This window comes from Erpetoichthys calabaricus, chromosome 17, assembly GCF_900747795.2.
Source record: "Erpetoichthys calabaricus chromosome 17, fErpCal1.3, whole genome shotgun sequence".
NCBI lineage: Eukaryota > Metazoa > Chordata > Cladistia > Polypteriformes > Polypteridae > Erpetoichthys > Erpetoichthys calabaricus.
The window spans coordinates 80467049-80481037 of record NC_041410.2 but is presented as its reverse complement, the minus strand read 5'-3'; the positions used below and the strand labels follow the sequence as shown (position 1 = coordinate 80481037).

Here is a 13989-nt window from a genome sequence, read left to right as displayed (position 1 = left end):
CAAACACCGTTTAGAACAAACACTTTCACCTACTCCTTCATTCATCCATTTGATGAGGTCATGTCTCCAAAATGAAGGGTGTGAGAAGCTGCAGTCTACTCAGCAGCAGCAGGTGCAAGGCTGGAAATGACCGCAGACAGTGTGGACGGAAAGCTGACGTACCTGGAGGAAAGGCACACTCAGACACAGACAGACATGGAGACGCCACGCAGACAATGGCCAGGCTGAGACCTGAACCCCGGACTTCGAAGCTTCCTTTGGTGATGTCTTCAATGCTATGCTGCCTCAGTAAGTGACAGGCTTTATACAATCTTGTTGTGGCACCAAGATCCTTTGCAGGGCTTTTATTTAATTTGATACTGAATAAATAATGATAAAAACACAATTATGCAGTGTTTACAAGTGTAAGCAACAAGGCGTACCTAAAGTAAAAATAATATGAAACTCACATCGCAGCCTATGCACATTCATCAGCACTGCTGCAGATGAGACGCTCTAGCAGAGTAATTACGTCTGGAATAAGCCTGGCTGTCTGTTCAAACATGGCCACCAGTCCTTCTGTTGACACAGGGCATGGAGCAGCTATTTGAGTATCCTATAAAAATGTGCTAAATTTCACTCTCTTATGGATCTTGGGTGTTACTGAAGAAGAACTAAATTCCATCTAAACCAGCATAAGCAATGAGTGCTGATATCATGTAGACATGCAGATGCCACACACTATGTGACACTTGCACACAATTGTGCCTTGACACAATTCTCTACACTTTTATAGCAGCTTTTCATCTCTGATTGATTTTTTTTAGAATTCCCGTTTCATCTATAGATCCACTTTTGTACCCTGCTGTAACCACCAGGGGGTGCCACTGAGCCCCAAACCCAAGACACAGTAATACCCGACACGTCACAGGGATAAAATAAAAAGATATTTATTCACCCAAAGCACATCTCTACAATCACCCTTCCAAAGATTAGCCACAAATATATGACACCAAACACGTCCTCCCATTGAGTGTTGCCCAGTCCCTCCCGGGCAGCGGGCTCCTCTTAAACTGAACACCGTGTATCCCTGAAAGCACTTCTGGGATATAAAGACAGTAGGGAGGTTCTTACAGCGCCCTCTATCGGCACCTAGGAAACCCAAAAGGGTTAAACTTCTGGACTCCAACTCCCAAGCACCGCTGTGGGAGTCCCGTCTGGGTTGCCACACCAGGACCACTGTCACCTGCTGTATGGGGGATGGAACCACTCCCAAACTCCATCCATTATATTACACTGGCTGGGCACAAATTTATCTTTTCATCCAGCCAGCCAATCCGTCTGTCTTTCTGCTCTAGCCTCCCGTCCGGGTAATAAACCATGCTCCTTCCCAGCCAGAATGCCTGTTCTCCTCCTACATTGCTTATTCCAGTTCAGGTTTGCAAAGTGCGGGGCCCTATCCTGGCAACACTAAGGAGAGAACAGGAATTAACACAGGCGGAGTGCCAGTCCATCATGGGGCCAATCTGCCCAACACAATAACAGTTCAGAACAAACTCCATACACAGGCCATGATTTAAAGCAAGTCTCCTGGCTTAGCCATTTTACAGTGCATCCGGAAAGTATTCACAGCGCATCACTTTTTCCACATTTTGTTATGTTACAGCTTTATTCCAAAATGGATAAAATTCATTTTTTTCCTCAGAATTCTACACACAACACCCCATAATGACAACGTGAAAAAAGTTTACTTGAGGTTTTTGCAAATTTATTAAAAATAAAAAAATTGAGAAATTGAGCTCAGGTGCATCCTGTTTCCCCTGATCATCCTTGAGATGTTTCTGCAGCTTCATTGGAGTCCACCTGTGGTAAATTCAGTTGATTGGACATGATTTGGAAAGGCACACACCTGTCTATATAAGGTCCTACAGTTGACAGTTCATGTCAGAGCACAAACCAAGCATGAAGTCAAAGGAATTGTCTGTAGACCTCCGAGACAGGATTGTCTCGAGGCACAAATCTGGGGAAGGTTACAGAAAATTTTCTGCTGCTTTGAAGGTTCCAATGAGCACAGTGGCCTCCATCATCCGTAAGTGGAAGAAGTTTGAAACCACCAGGACTCTTCCTAGATCTGGCCGGCCATCTAAACTGAATGATCGGGGGAGAAGGGCCTTAGTCAGGGAGGTGACCAAGAACCCGATGGTCACTCTGTCAGAGCTCCAGAGGTCCTCTGTGGAGAGAGGAGAACCTTCCAGAAGGACAACCATCTCTGCAGCAATCCACCAATCAGGCCTGTATGGTAGAGTGGCCAGACGGAAGCCACTCCTTAGTAAAAGGCACATGGCAGCCCACCTGGAGTTTGCCAAAAGGCACCTGAAGGACTCTCAGACCATGAGAAAGAAAATTCTCTGGTCTGATGAGACAAAGATTGAACTCTTTGGTGTGAATGCCAAGTGTCACGTTTGGAGGAAACCTGGCACCATCCCTACAGTGAAGCATGGTGGTGGCAGCATCATGCTGTGGGGATGTTTTTCAGCGGCAGGAACTGGGAGACTAGTTAGGATAAAGAGAAAGATGACTGCAGCAATGTACAGAGACAACCTGGATGAAAACCTGCTCCAGAGCGCTCTTGACCTCAGACTGGGGCGACGGTTCATCTTTCAGCAGGACAACGACCCTAAGCACACAGCCAAGATATCAAAGGAGTGGCTTCAGGACAACTCTGTGAATGTCCTTGAGTGGCCCAGCCAGAGCCCAGACTTGAATCCGATGGAACATCTCTGGAGAGATCTTAAAATGGCTGTGCACCGACGCTTCCCATCCAACCTCATGGATCTTGAGAGGTGCTGCAAAGAGGACATGGGCGAAACTGGCCAAGGATAGGTGTGCCAAGCTTGTGGCATCATATTCAACAAGACTTGAGGCTGTAATTGCTGCCAAAGGTGCATCGACAAAGTATTGAGCAAAGGCTGTGAATACTTATGTACATGGGATTTCTCAGTTTTTTGATTTTTAATAAATTTGCAAAAAACCTCAAGTAAACTTTTTTCATGTTGTCATTATGGGGTGTTGTGTGCAGAATTCTGAGGGAAAAAATGAATTTAATCTATTTTAGAATAAAGCTGTGACATAACAAAATGTGGAAAAAGTGATGCGCTGTGAATACTTTCTGGATGCACTGTATAAAAATCATGGAGCCAGTAGTGAAGAGAAGAAGCAGGGATCAAGTGAAAGTCAGCAAAGTTCAGTTGGGTTTCATGCCTGTGAAGAGAACACCAGATGTCACCTTTGTTGTTCAGCCAAAGAAAAGCATGATGTGTTTGTAGAACTGGAGAAGGTGTTTGACAGGATGCCAGGAGAGGTGAGAACATTAGGTGTGGGTGAATGTTTAGTGTCTCCAGTAATGTCAATATGTGAGGAAGCACGACTGGTGGGAATGGTGAGCGTGCTGAAGTGATGGCAGGGCAGCAGCAGAGAAGTGCATGAAGGACTTGGAGCTCTTGTGTGCCGATAAAAGATGTAACGGTGTAAAGGGGAATTGTCATGCAGAGAGTGCAACTTTTGTTTGCAGGAAGTTGTAAGGGGGTTCAGAATAGTGATGTAAGTTGTGACAGATAGGGGGCGCTGTCGTCCCCTTGAACCCTCAGACCACTCATCAGACACCAGATAAAAGTCCAATAATTATTTATTTTAATAATGATGTGCACAAAGAACCCTCCAATCCACAATACTCAATAATAATCCCAATACACAATCAATAAACACAATCCTCCACTCCCAGCAGCTCAGTCACCCTTCCTCCCAATTCGGCTCACTGCTGGGATCTCCCACAATCCTTTTAAAGTCTTTAAACCGGAAGTGTTTCTGTCCCTCAGTCCATGTGACTTTATAACACTTCCAGGTCAGGTGAAAACTTCTTCTTTTCTTCAACCCGGAAGTACATCATTTCCTCTGTTCCCGTGACTGGGAAGTACTTCCGGGTTATAAGGAAAATATAAGTCCTTGAGCCTCCCTGCATCATCCCCACGGTATCCAGCAGGGCTGTGATGAATGACTCCAAGTTCCATGATGCCCTGCTGGAATTTGGGGCCCTTCCATGTTGCAGGGATGGCTCCATCTTGTGGCTTGGGGGTATTGGCCGGGATAAGCTGCTGGCCATATTCCACAAAGTATAAATTTAGATTTCAGGAAATGGTTTGTTTCTGGAGAAAGTGGGGAAATTGTAACTTCGGTGACAGAGGAGAACCTTCCAGAGTCATCAGAGGTATGTCATTCCACCCCGGGACTAGAGGGGGCACTGTCACTAACTGTCTTCATCTCTCTCTCCACAGCTCCAAGAAGACACCCTGTCAGGGCAACTGACTGCACCCCTCCCAGTGCTATGAAACCCGGGTGAGAGGGGGTATACTGCCAGACCACACTGATTGAAGGATGGAGCTCTCTCCCAAAAAACAAGACACCCGCCAAAATATGTCGGAGTCTCGCCTTTCAAGGCTGTTCTATTTGCACTTAATACGCACCGTTTAGCCATCAACTGCTATTTTTGTTTTCATTTTGTTAGGATTAAACGGAACGACCTGGCCGGTGTATCACATTACACATATCTGGACTATGTCATTGCCCCACGCGACGACAGCGGTCACAGCAGTCATAGTCAGGGTCAGAGGTACGTGGAGGAAATCCTGGGATCTGCCCCCCTTTGTCCCTTCTAAAGGTGCCTCTCTGCTGTTTATGAAAGCTGTGTAAGGAGTAGTGAGACATGGCTGATGAAAGTGGAACATGAAGCAAAGCTGGGAAGAACAGAGATGAGAACGATAAGGTGAATTTATGGACTGTCATGGAGTGAGATGAGGAGGAGGAGGAATCTTCAGTTAAGAGGAGGACTTGGTGTGGAGGTGATGGTGAAAGAGACTAAGGTGGTTTGGCCATGTGGAGCAAAAAGGCACAGGATGACTGAGTGAAGAGCTTGTCGAACTCCTCAGTGGTCAGAGGTGCGAGGAGATGGGAGCTTAACGGTACAAATATCTGCATACACTAACTTCCCATTTACCGAGGAAACTGAAGTACTAAGAAGGAGCCCCTGCAAACCTCACGTAGAAGGTGGCTCAGGCAACAACAGGATCGGGGTCAACTACAGTCATACGGTACACTACCCCCACTGCAACATTGTGATGCCATTCTTTTTAAATAGTCAGGCGCTTCTAAAGGTTGATGGGGGAAATCAAAACACTGCAGTGGTGATGAGAAGTGGTCTGTAATGAATACGCACATAAAACATTCAACTAAATTCTGCAAGGCCGCACTTTCAGAAAGTTGTGCTCTTCAGTAATGAGAGCAGTTTCTTTAATCAATGTGAGCTCTGCACGTCACTCTCTGGATTTATGCGTGAGGCCTTGAATGGGCAGGAATCTATCAGTCTGTCGCTGGAGAGAAGTCACGACGTCTGAGGAGTCCAATACCCGGAGACAAAACAAGGGCGGGCAAGGCTTCAATGATAACAATGAAAGTGCTGAAGACACGAGCGGCAGAAAACAATACAAGCTAACAGAGCCATTGCTGTGTGACATTTCCCAAAGTCTCATGGTCGGATGTTACCGTCACAAAGTGTCGAGAAATGGAAGAACAACAGAAACAAAACGAGGAGAAGATAATAATTTAAAAAGCACACCTCACCATCCTTTTCCATTTGGTTTCTCATGCTACGTGCCCATCGTGACTATTTCTGTAGTAACGTGCACACATGCCTTTCAACTTTCTGTATAGTCTTAGGAGCTTTGTCTTAAAAATAACAGTAGCCATCTGTTTTATATGCGTTCTTGTATTACATAAACTCTCCACATTGATAGATTTATAATACAGGAAGCATAAGGCAATACGGTTTTATCAGTTCATGTTTTCATTTTATAACTTCTCAAGTGTGCTGTAATGAGAACAGGCCCCCCCCAATGTCAGTACACCCACGTCAGTTACCTTTGGATGGGCTGTCTTTACAATCTTCTCAAAAAATGAGCTTAGATTTGCTCTATTCATGTGTTACTTGAGGTTCTGACTAGCATGGCATTCATTTAACTGCTGATACCTTGTCATCTCATCTGCTGCTGCTCGGCACAATACACAACACAAACCACAGTGTGATGGCATTTATTAAGACATTACAAAGTCATTCCATAATTTAGAAAGTTCATATTCTAAATGCAGATTATATCATTAATAACATTTTTAAAATGGTGGCATAGTGCATCTGCCTTATGGATTGAATTACTTAGCAAGGATGAATTATTGTCTGTGTGGAGTTTGCGCGCTCTCCCCGTGTGTGCACTGATTGTTCTCGTGGTGCCCTGGTTACCCTCGCATATCCCCAAAGACACACTGCCTGGCAATTCCACCTTGACCCTGGGCCTCAGTTGGTGCTGCGATGGACGGGCACCCTCTCCAGGGCTGTTTCCTGCCTTGCGTCCAGTGCTGTCAGGATAAGCTCTGGCTCCCTGTGCCCTGCTAATTTTATGTTGTTTCCCACCTGATAAGTAGACTCAGCCTAACTTCTTTGTCTCGTTTTAATTTCCAGTAAGTTTCTCAGCTGACTGCCTTCTCAACAAAATGATTCCAAGTGAGTGCGCTGTGAGGTCTTGGGTGAGTCCAAGCTGTGCATATATCTGTATATAATTTTAGAAAAATATACAGTGCATCCGGAAAGGATTCACAGCACATCACTCTTTCCACATTTTGTTATGTTACAGCCTTATTCCAAAATGGATTAAATTCATTTTTTTCCTCAGAATTCTACACACAACACCCCATAATGACAACGTGAAAAAAGTTTACTTGAGGTTTCTGCAAATTTATTAAAAATACAAAAATTGAGAAAGCACATGTACATAAGTATTCACAGCCTTTGCCATGAAGCTCGAAATTGAGCTCAGGTGCATCCTGTTTCCCCTGATCATCCTTGAGATGTTTCTGCAGCTTCATTGGAGTCCACCTGTGGTAAATTCAGTTGACTGGACATGATTTGGAAAGGCACACACCTGTGTATAGAAGGTCCCACAGTTGACAGTTCATGTCAGAGCACAAACCAAGCATGAAGTCAAAGGAATTGTCTGTAGACCTCCGAGACAGGATTGTCTTGAGGCACAAATCTGGGGAAGGTTACAGAAAAATTTCTGCTGCTTTGAAGGTCCCAATGAGCACAGTGACCTCCATCATCCGTAAGTGGAAGAAGTTCGAAACCACCAGGACACTTCCTAGAGCTGGCCGGCCATCTAAACTGAGTGATCGGAGGAGAAGGGCCTTAGTCAGGGAGGTGACCAAGAACCCGATGGTCACTCTGTCAGAGCTCCAGAGGTCCTCTGTGGAGAAAGGAGAACCTTCCAGAAGGACAACCATCTCTGCAGCAATCCACCAATCAGGCCTGTATGATAGAGCGGCCAGACGGAAGCCACTCCTTAGTAAAAGGCACATGGCAGCCCGCCTGGAGTTTGCCAAAAGGCACCTGAAGGACTCTCAGACCATGAGAAAGAAAATTCTCTGATCTGATGAGACAAAGATTGAACTCTTTGGTGTGAATGCCAGGCATCACGTTTGGAGGAATCCTGGCACCATCCCTACAGTGAAGCATGGTGGTGGCAGCATCATGCTGTGGGGATGTTTTTCAGCAGCAGGGACTGGGAGACTAGTCAGGATAAAGAGAAAGATGACTGCAGCAATGTACAGAGACATCCTGGATGAAAACCTGCTCCAGAGCGCTCTTGACCTCAGACTGGGGGCGACAGTTCATCTTTCAGCAGGACAACGACCCTAAGCACACAGCCAAGATATCAAAGGAGTGGCTTCAGGACAACTCTGTGAATGTCCCTGAGTGGCCCAGCCAGAGCCCAGACTTGAATCCGATTGAACATCTCTGGAGAGATCTTAAAATGGCTGTGCACCGACGCTTCCCATCCAACCTGATGGAGCTTGAGAGGTGCTGCAAAGAGGAATGGGCGAAACTGGCCAAGGATAGGTGTGCCAAGCTTGTGGCATCATATTCAAAAAGACTTGAGGCTGTAATTGCTGCCAGAGGTGCATCGACAAAGTATTGAGCAAAGGCTGTGAATACTTATGTACATGGGATTTCTCAGTTTTTTTATTTTTAATAAATTTGCAAAAACCTCAAGTAAACTTTTTTCATGTTGTCATTATGGGGTGTTGTGTGTAGAATTCTGAGGAAAAAATTAATTTAATCCATTTTGGAATAAGGCTGTAACATAACAAAATGTGGAAAAAGTGATGCGCTGTGAATACTTTCTGGATGCACTGTAAGTCAGGGTCTGATTTTATGGTCGATTTTTCAGGTTTAAAGACCTGAGTTATACGTGAGTATATACAGTACTTAGTTGAACCTTTTATTGAAAAATATTTACAAATCAAGAAAACTTTTCATATCAGTTATTGTGGTGCTGTACCAAGGTTAGCCATATTAGTATGCAGATCTACCAAATCATAAATTGGTCTCCCATTGTCCTCGTAATTGCCTGGATTCAGTGAGTCAAGAACTCAACAAAGTGTCAAAATTCCTACACATTCAACCCTTAGAGATGCACAAAGGCCTAGAGACCCACTTTGAGGCTCACACTGACTCAGCAGTCCATGACGCGGTAATGGCAGGAGTACCTAATAAAGTGGTAACTTAGCATAATCATCACTCGTTAAAGATCATTATCTAATTACATTTGATCTGTTCTACCTTCGTCAATAAATGTGCACGTTAAACCCAGAACAGTGCAACAGCTACATTATTAACGGCACATTAAGAGCTATAAATACTTTGGAGAGAAACTCAACCTTTCTCCTTGTGACTACTGTAAGTAAGTTTATAAATAATTAGCACTTGTCTCACAAAGTCTGCTTTAGATGCAGTAGTTCAAGTGAAAAACAATTCTCAGTGACACAAAGATACAACCTGAATGCCTAAATTAGAATGCATGGTAATTACGGCTTTACCAGTCCAGCAGTGTGGACTAAGAGCATTAAAATGCATAAGAAATCCTTCACATGGCCTGCTCTGAATTACTGAAATAACTAATCAATGCACACACAAAGAGTCTTCACATCTTATTTAGAATTGTAACTCATCTCCCTAAGAAGAATTTGGAATGACATGCAAAATTCCTCTTAGAATTAGCAGCAGCAGCCTTATTGTATAAATATCTTTAACTTTTACTACAAAGCATGCAATTACAAACTGAGCAGTCATCTTAAAGATCTCATATTGCTGGATAAAACCACATCACTTACTTCTTGCACACGTCTCCTTAGTAAATGTAAATTAATGAAGGAGCAGGTAACCTGACTTCTGATTTACTAAAATGGAATCGACATCCTGATCGTTACACTCAGTTCAAAGGAGGTTACTGAAATAGTCAATCAGCACACTTCTGATAAGAATTTCATGTAGTAATAAAATCAAAGTTGGACCGCAGTATTCTTAACGGTCTAATTTGGTTTCAGACATGACCTTCATCTGTTATGTCTTAGAAAAGACTGAAGCCTGGCTGTTCTAATTTTGTCTTGACTTAGGCTATATGTGCCATTTTAATATTTCTCAGTACAAGAATTTTTAAAATACAGTGGACCCTTGACTTACGAACTCGATTTGTTCGCGAGGGCTGGTTGTAACTCAAGTTGGTTGTAAGTCAAGACTATTTTTCCCATAAGAAATAATGGAAGTACCCGTAATGCGTTCCGAACCTTACTTAACCTTTTCATAATAAAAAAGGGTTGTATAATGTGCATAATTTACCAAAACACCTATAATTTTTCTAATGTACTAACCAAAAAGTTATAAAACGTGCCTAGCCTACCAGAAACAACAAATTCATACTGTACTCACCATTTAATTTGACATCTTTGGGCTGCAGGAAGGGAGAAGGAGGAGAATGAACTGGAAGGTGGTTATTGTTTGGAAGGAGCCTCCTTATACAATCTTTTCTTTGTAAAATTGTCGAGATGGTGGATTTTGACATGCTGTACATATTAGCGAGATCGGTCACACGAACACCTCTCTCATATTTCCACATAATTTCCTTCTTCGTTTCAATTGTGATCGCTTTCTTTACCTTCGTTACCTTCTCTTCCTTCCTTAGCAATTATCAAAAAAATTACATAAATCACTGCACTGACCGAAATTACGTCCACAAACACATGTATCTGGGCTCCGACTGACGCTTACAAACGCTCTCGGCTGTTTGTTTACAATCGCACAAGCGGATACACGTGACCACATTCAGGTCGTAACGCAAGATGTTGGTCGTAAATCAAAATAAAAATTTTGGTCGTAAATCAAGTTGTTCGCGTGTCAGGCCGGTCGTATATAAAGGGTCGACTGTACATGCTCTATATAGTCTTTGACACTACTGACCCAGCATTTTGTTACACAGACTTGAGAATTATGACTGACTTTTAGGCAGTGCTCTTAGGTGGTTTGCTTCCTGTTGTCTCAAAAACAACAAGAAGACATCAAATAAGGTTTGGGGCAGCCACCCATATAATATGCCCTGGCTGCATTTGGGTAAATAGTTGTGAGATGTTCACAAGTCAGAGTCCAAAACAGAACTGATGCTGGTTGCCAAAGATGGTGGCTTTATTTGCAGAGACTGGAAGTGACATCATCAGGGGGGGCGGAACCGAAAGTGACGTCATGAAAGTCCCTGGAACGGGAAGAGGCATCATCAGAGGGGCCCCCCTCACTCCCCGGAACTGGAAGTGGCGTCATCCAAGACCCCAGAACCAGAAATGGTGTCACCATAGGGGCCGGAACCAGCAAATGACGTCAGAGGCACCAGAACTGTTCCCATGGAAGGTCTGCAAGGGATTGAGAAAGAAAGTCAATGCATCTCGCTGCCCCCTGGTTTGGCGTGGAATTACTATTATTCAGGCCCTTTAGCTGTCTCCCAATCACACGTGTGTGACAATGTATATGATATCTTTTTAGCCTGGGCCAAAGTCTGCTCCATCATTCATTTTGTAAGATATGACATCCCTCATGTCCCGGTTCAGCTGGACCTCCAAGCCTGGCTACACCATTCCTTCCTTTTTTGTTTTATTTTTGTTCCTTATCTATACTAATAAAAGGCAATGCCCTCACTGACTCACTCATCACTAATTCTCCAACTTCCCGTGTTGGTAGAAGGCTGAAATTTAGCAGGCTCATTCCTTACAACTTACTTACAAAAGTTAAGCAGGTTTCATTTCGAAATTCTACGCATAACGGTCATAACGGTCGACAACGTAAAAGTCACGTCTTCACGAAATTTGGTAGGTGGCTTCCCTGCACTAACCAAAACTGATGTACATACTTATTTCGGTAGTATGACGCCACTGTTGGCTACCATATTGAACTTTCCAACGGTCTTTGTTAGTTATGGGTCCATATTCAAGAAATTTGGTGCGCGTGTTCCCAATGCTAACTGAATCCTACTTACAGTATGTACATATATACGTCCATAGCCTGCAGCTCGGTCGCCGTGTGGGGTGCTGTTGGGTCCCCCATCCCCACGCCTCCCACGTAGTTGGCTACCTGCCTATATGAGGCTGTCTGTCGCTCCGGTCTCTTCATTCCCTTCCTTGCTTCACCACAGTATTCACGTCTCCCTGCTGATAACTGCAACCTTTTTATTTAATCCACGGCTTCTCTGCTGTTTTATTGTTCATTTATTACGATTATAGTTATTGTGTAGGTATTTTAGACTTAGTTTACATTGTTCAGGTACCCATTTCCTTTATCGTTCCAACCGTACCCCCATTAACATGTCTATCGGGGTGATCACCATCGATCAAAGAACTGTCAATTACTTACCGAGTGGTTTCTATGCCCGGAGATGGCGTCTGCCTTTTCCATCCTCTGTTACATATTGCATGGCCATATCAGGCTCACTCTTGATATCTGGAGGAACATTGTGTCTTATGTATTGAATGACTGGGACAGGTTCAAGGTGTGGACTGATGACGGTACAGGAGATAATTATACTACACAGGAGCACTAGAAGAGTGAAATGCTTAAGCCCTTCACCTGTGGTTCTTCATTGATGGCTGCCGCTGAATTGTTCGGTTGTCGCTTTCAAGTGTACCGAAATGGCCAAATATTTTACACCTTTGGACAACCGCCAATGCCTCTTAAACATCTTAGATTCACAGGTGACGATTTGAGTTTATGAATGTTTAAACTCTCAAAAGCTGGACGTGAAGTTATCGATGAAACACATTTCAATTCAAACACCTCCAATTTCCACTAAGGCTCTGCTTCACAATTACAATTAATAAGTCTCAGGGACAGACCCTACAAAAGGTTGGCATTGATTTGAGGCAAGAGTGCTTTTCACATGGCCAACTGTACGTTGCATGCTCAAGAGTGAGCTCAGCGCACAGCTTGGTCATATTATAACCGGAGGGCCGAACTGACAACGTGGTATACAAAGAGGTCCTTAACAAATAATTATTGGTATATTTTCCCTCAGTTTAAAAAAGTTTACTTTTCTTCTTAATAAAAATTTTAAAGCAGTACTTCGCCACTGCGAAGCGCGGGTATTTTGCTAGTAATTTTATAATTATGACTCTTCTAGTTGTTAATTGCTCTCTCTTTGCACTCAGAGTCTAAGGTGCAGGGCCTCCAGTTCTGACTAAAACTGTTCACATGAGCACAAACAGAAAAGAGGCAATGCCTCCAAGTGTTAATATCCTTTGGGGTTTTGTGATGCTAGGCATGCTAGCAAAGAGTTTTTAATGATGGTGACTGAGAAGAAAGGATGTAGCCAGAAACCGAAATAAAAGTCTAAACCGGTCAATCAATACCGTAACTGTAAGAGACAAAAATGTGATAAAAAAACTAAGTGCAAGTCAAGGCCAGGAAGGACCGAAGAAAACAAAAAAAAGCATTTTGAAGATGAAAAAGCAACTTTGGAAAAGAGTTTTGTTCACCAAAAATTCAGATGAGGAAGTGTTTTGAATGATGAGATTTTAACTCATCATATTGTAACCTGGAAGTCACAAACCTTGAGGACACACCTCTAACAACTCTCTGTCCTCATGACAGGAGACACCAGAACAGCAATAACCTGTAAACAACCAAAATGGTGACAGAAACGGCTTGAAAATATCATAACTATTAAAGTACACCTCAATTCAAAAAACAGATTTCAGAACCAGATTCATGGTTTAGAAAAACCCCATACTACAGTAATCCCTCGCTATATCGCGCTTTGACTTTTACGGCTTCACTCTATTGCAGATTTTATATGTAAGCATATTTAAATATATATCGCAGATTTTTCGCTGGTTCGTGGGTTTCAGTGGACAATGGGTCTTTTAATTTCTGGTACATGCTTCCTCAGTTGGTTTGCCCAGTTGATTTCATACAAGGGACGGCTGAGAAGCTACCCAACCAGAGCGCGTATTACGTATTAAATAAAACTCCTCAAATATATTGTGAGCACAGGGGCTGTTCGCACCACTAGAGGATACGCCCGCTCCTCAAAAAACGCTGAAAGACTACCTTCACATTGCTCTCTTCCTTGCAGCTGCTTTGTCCGGCGGTGCTTCGCATACTTAAAAGCCCAAACAGCCCTATTGATTTTTGTTTGCTTTTCTCTCTGACATTCTCTGCTCCTGACGCGCACTCCTTTGAAGAGGAAGATACAGGTGCTGGTCATAAAATTAGAATATCATGACAAAGTTGATTTTTTTCAGTAATTCCAGTCAAAAAGTGAAACTTGTCTATTAGATTCATTCATTACACACAAACTGATGTATTTCAAATGTTTATTTCTTCTAATGTTGATGATTATAACTGACAACTAATGAAAGTCCCAAATTCAGTATCTCGGAAAATTAGAATATCAATTAAGACCAATGCAAAAAAAGGATTTTTAGAAATGTTGGCCAACAGAAAGGTATGAACATGAAAAGTATGAGCCTGTACAGCACTCAATATTTAGTTGGGGCTCCTTTGGCCTGGATTACTGCAGCAATGCGGCTTGG

The 13989-nt window shown here is 43.2% G+C and overlaps 1 protein-coding gene across 1 annotated transcript in view; it reads right to left on the bottom strand.

The window, feature by feature from the left end:
• The window catches only part of LOC114667509 (FERM domain-containing protein 5), a 389463-nt gene that overhangs the window by 87490 nt on the left and 287984 nt on the right, over nucleotides 1-13989 (bottom strand). Inside the window, 1 exon segment of the mRNA XM_051920945.1 lies at nucleotides 13028-13035. Coding sequence (XP_051776905.1) covers nucleotides 13028-13035 — 8 coding nt within the window.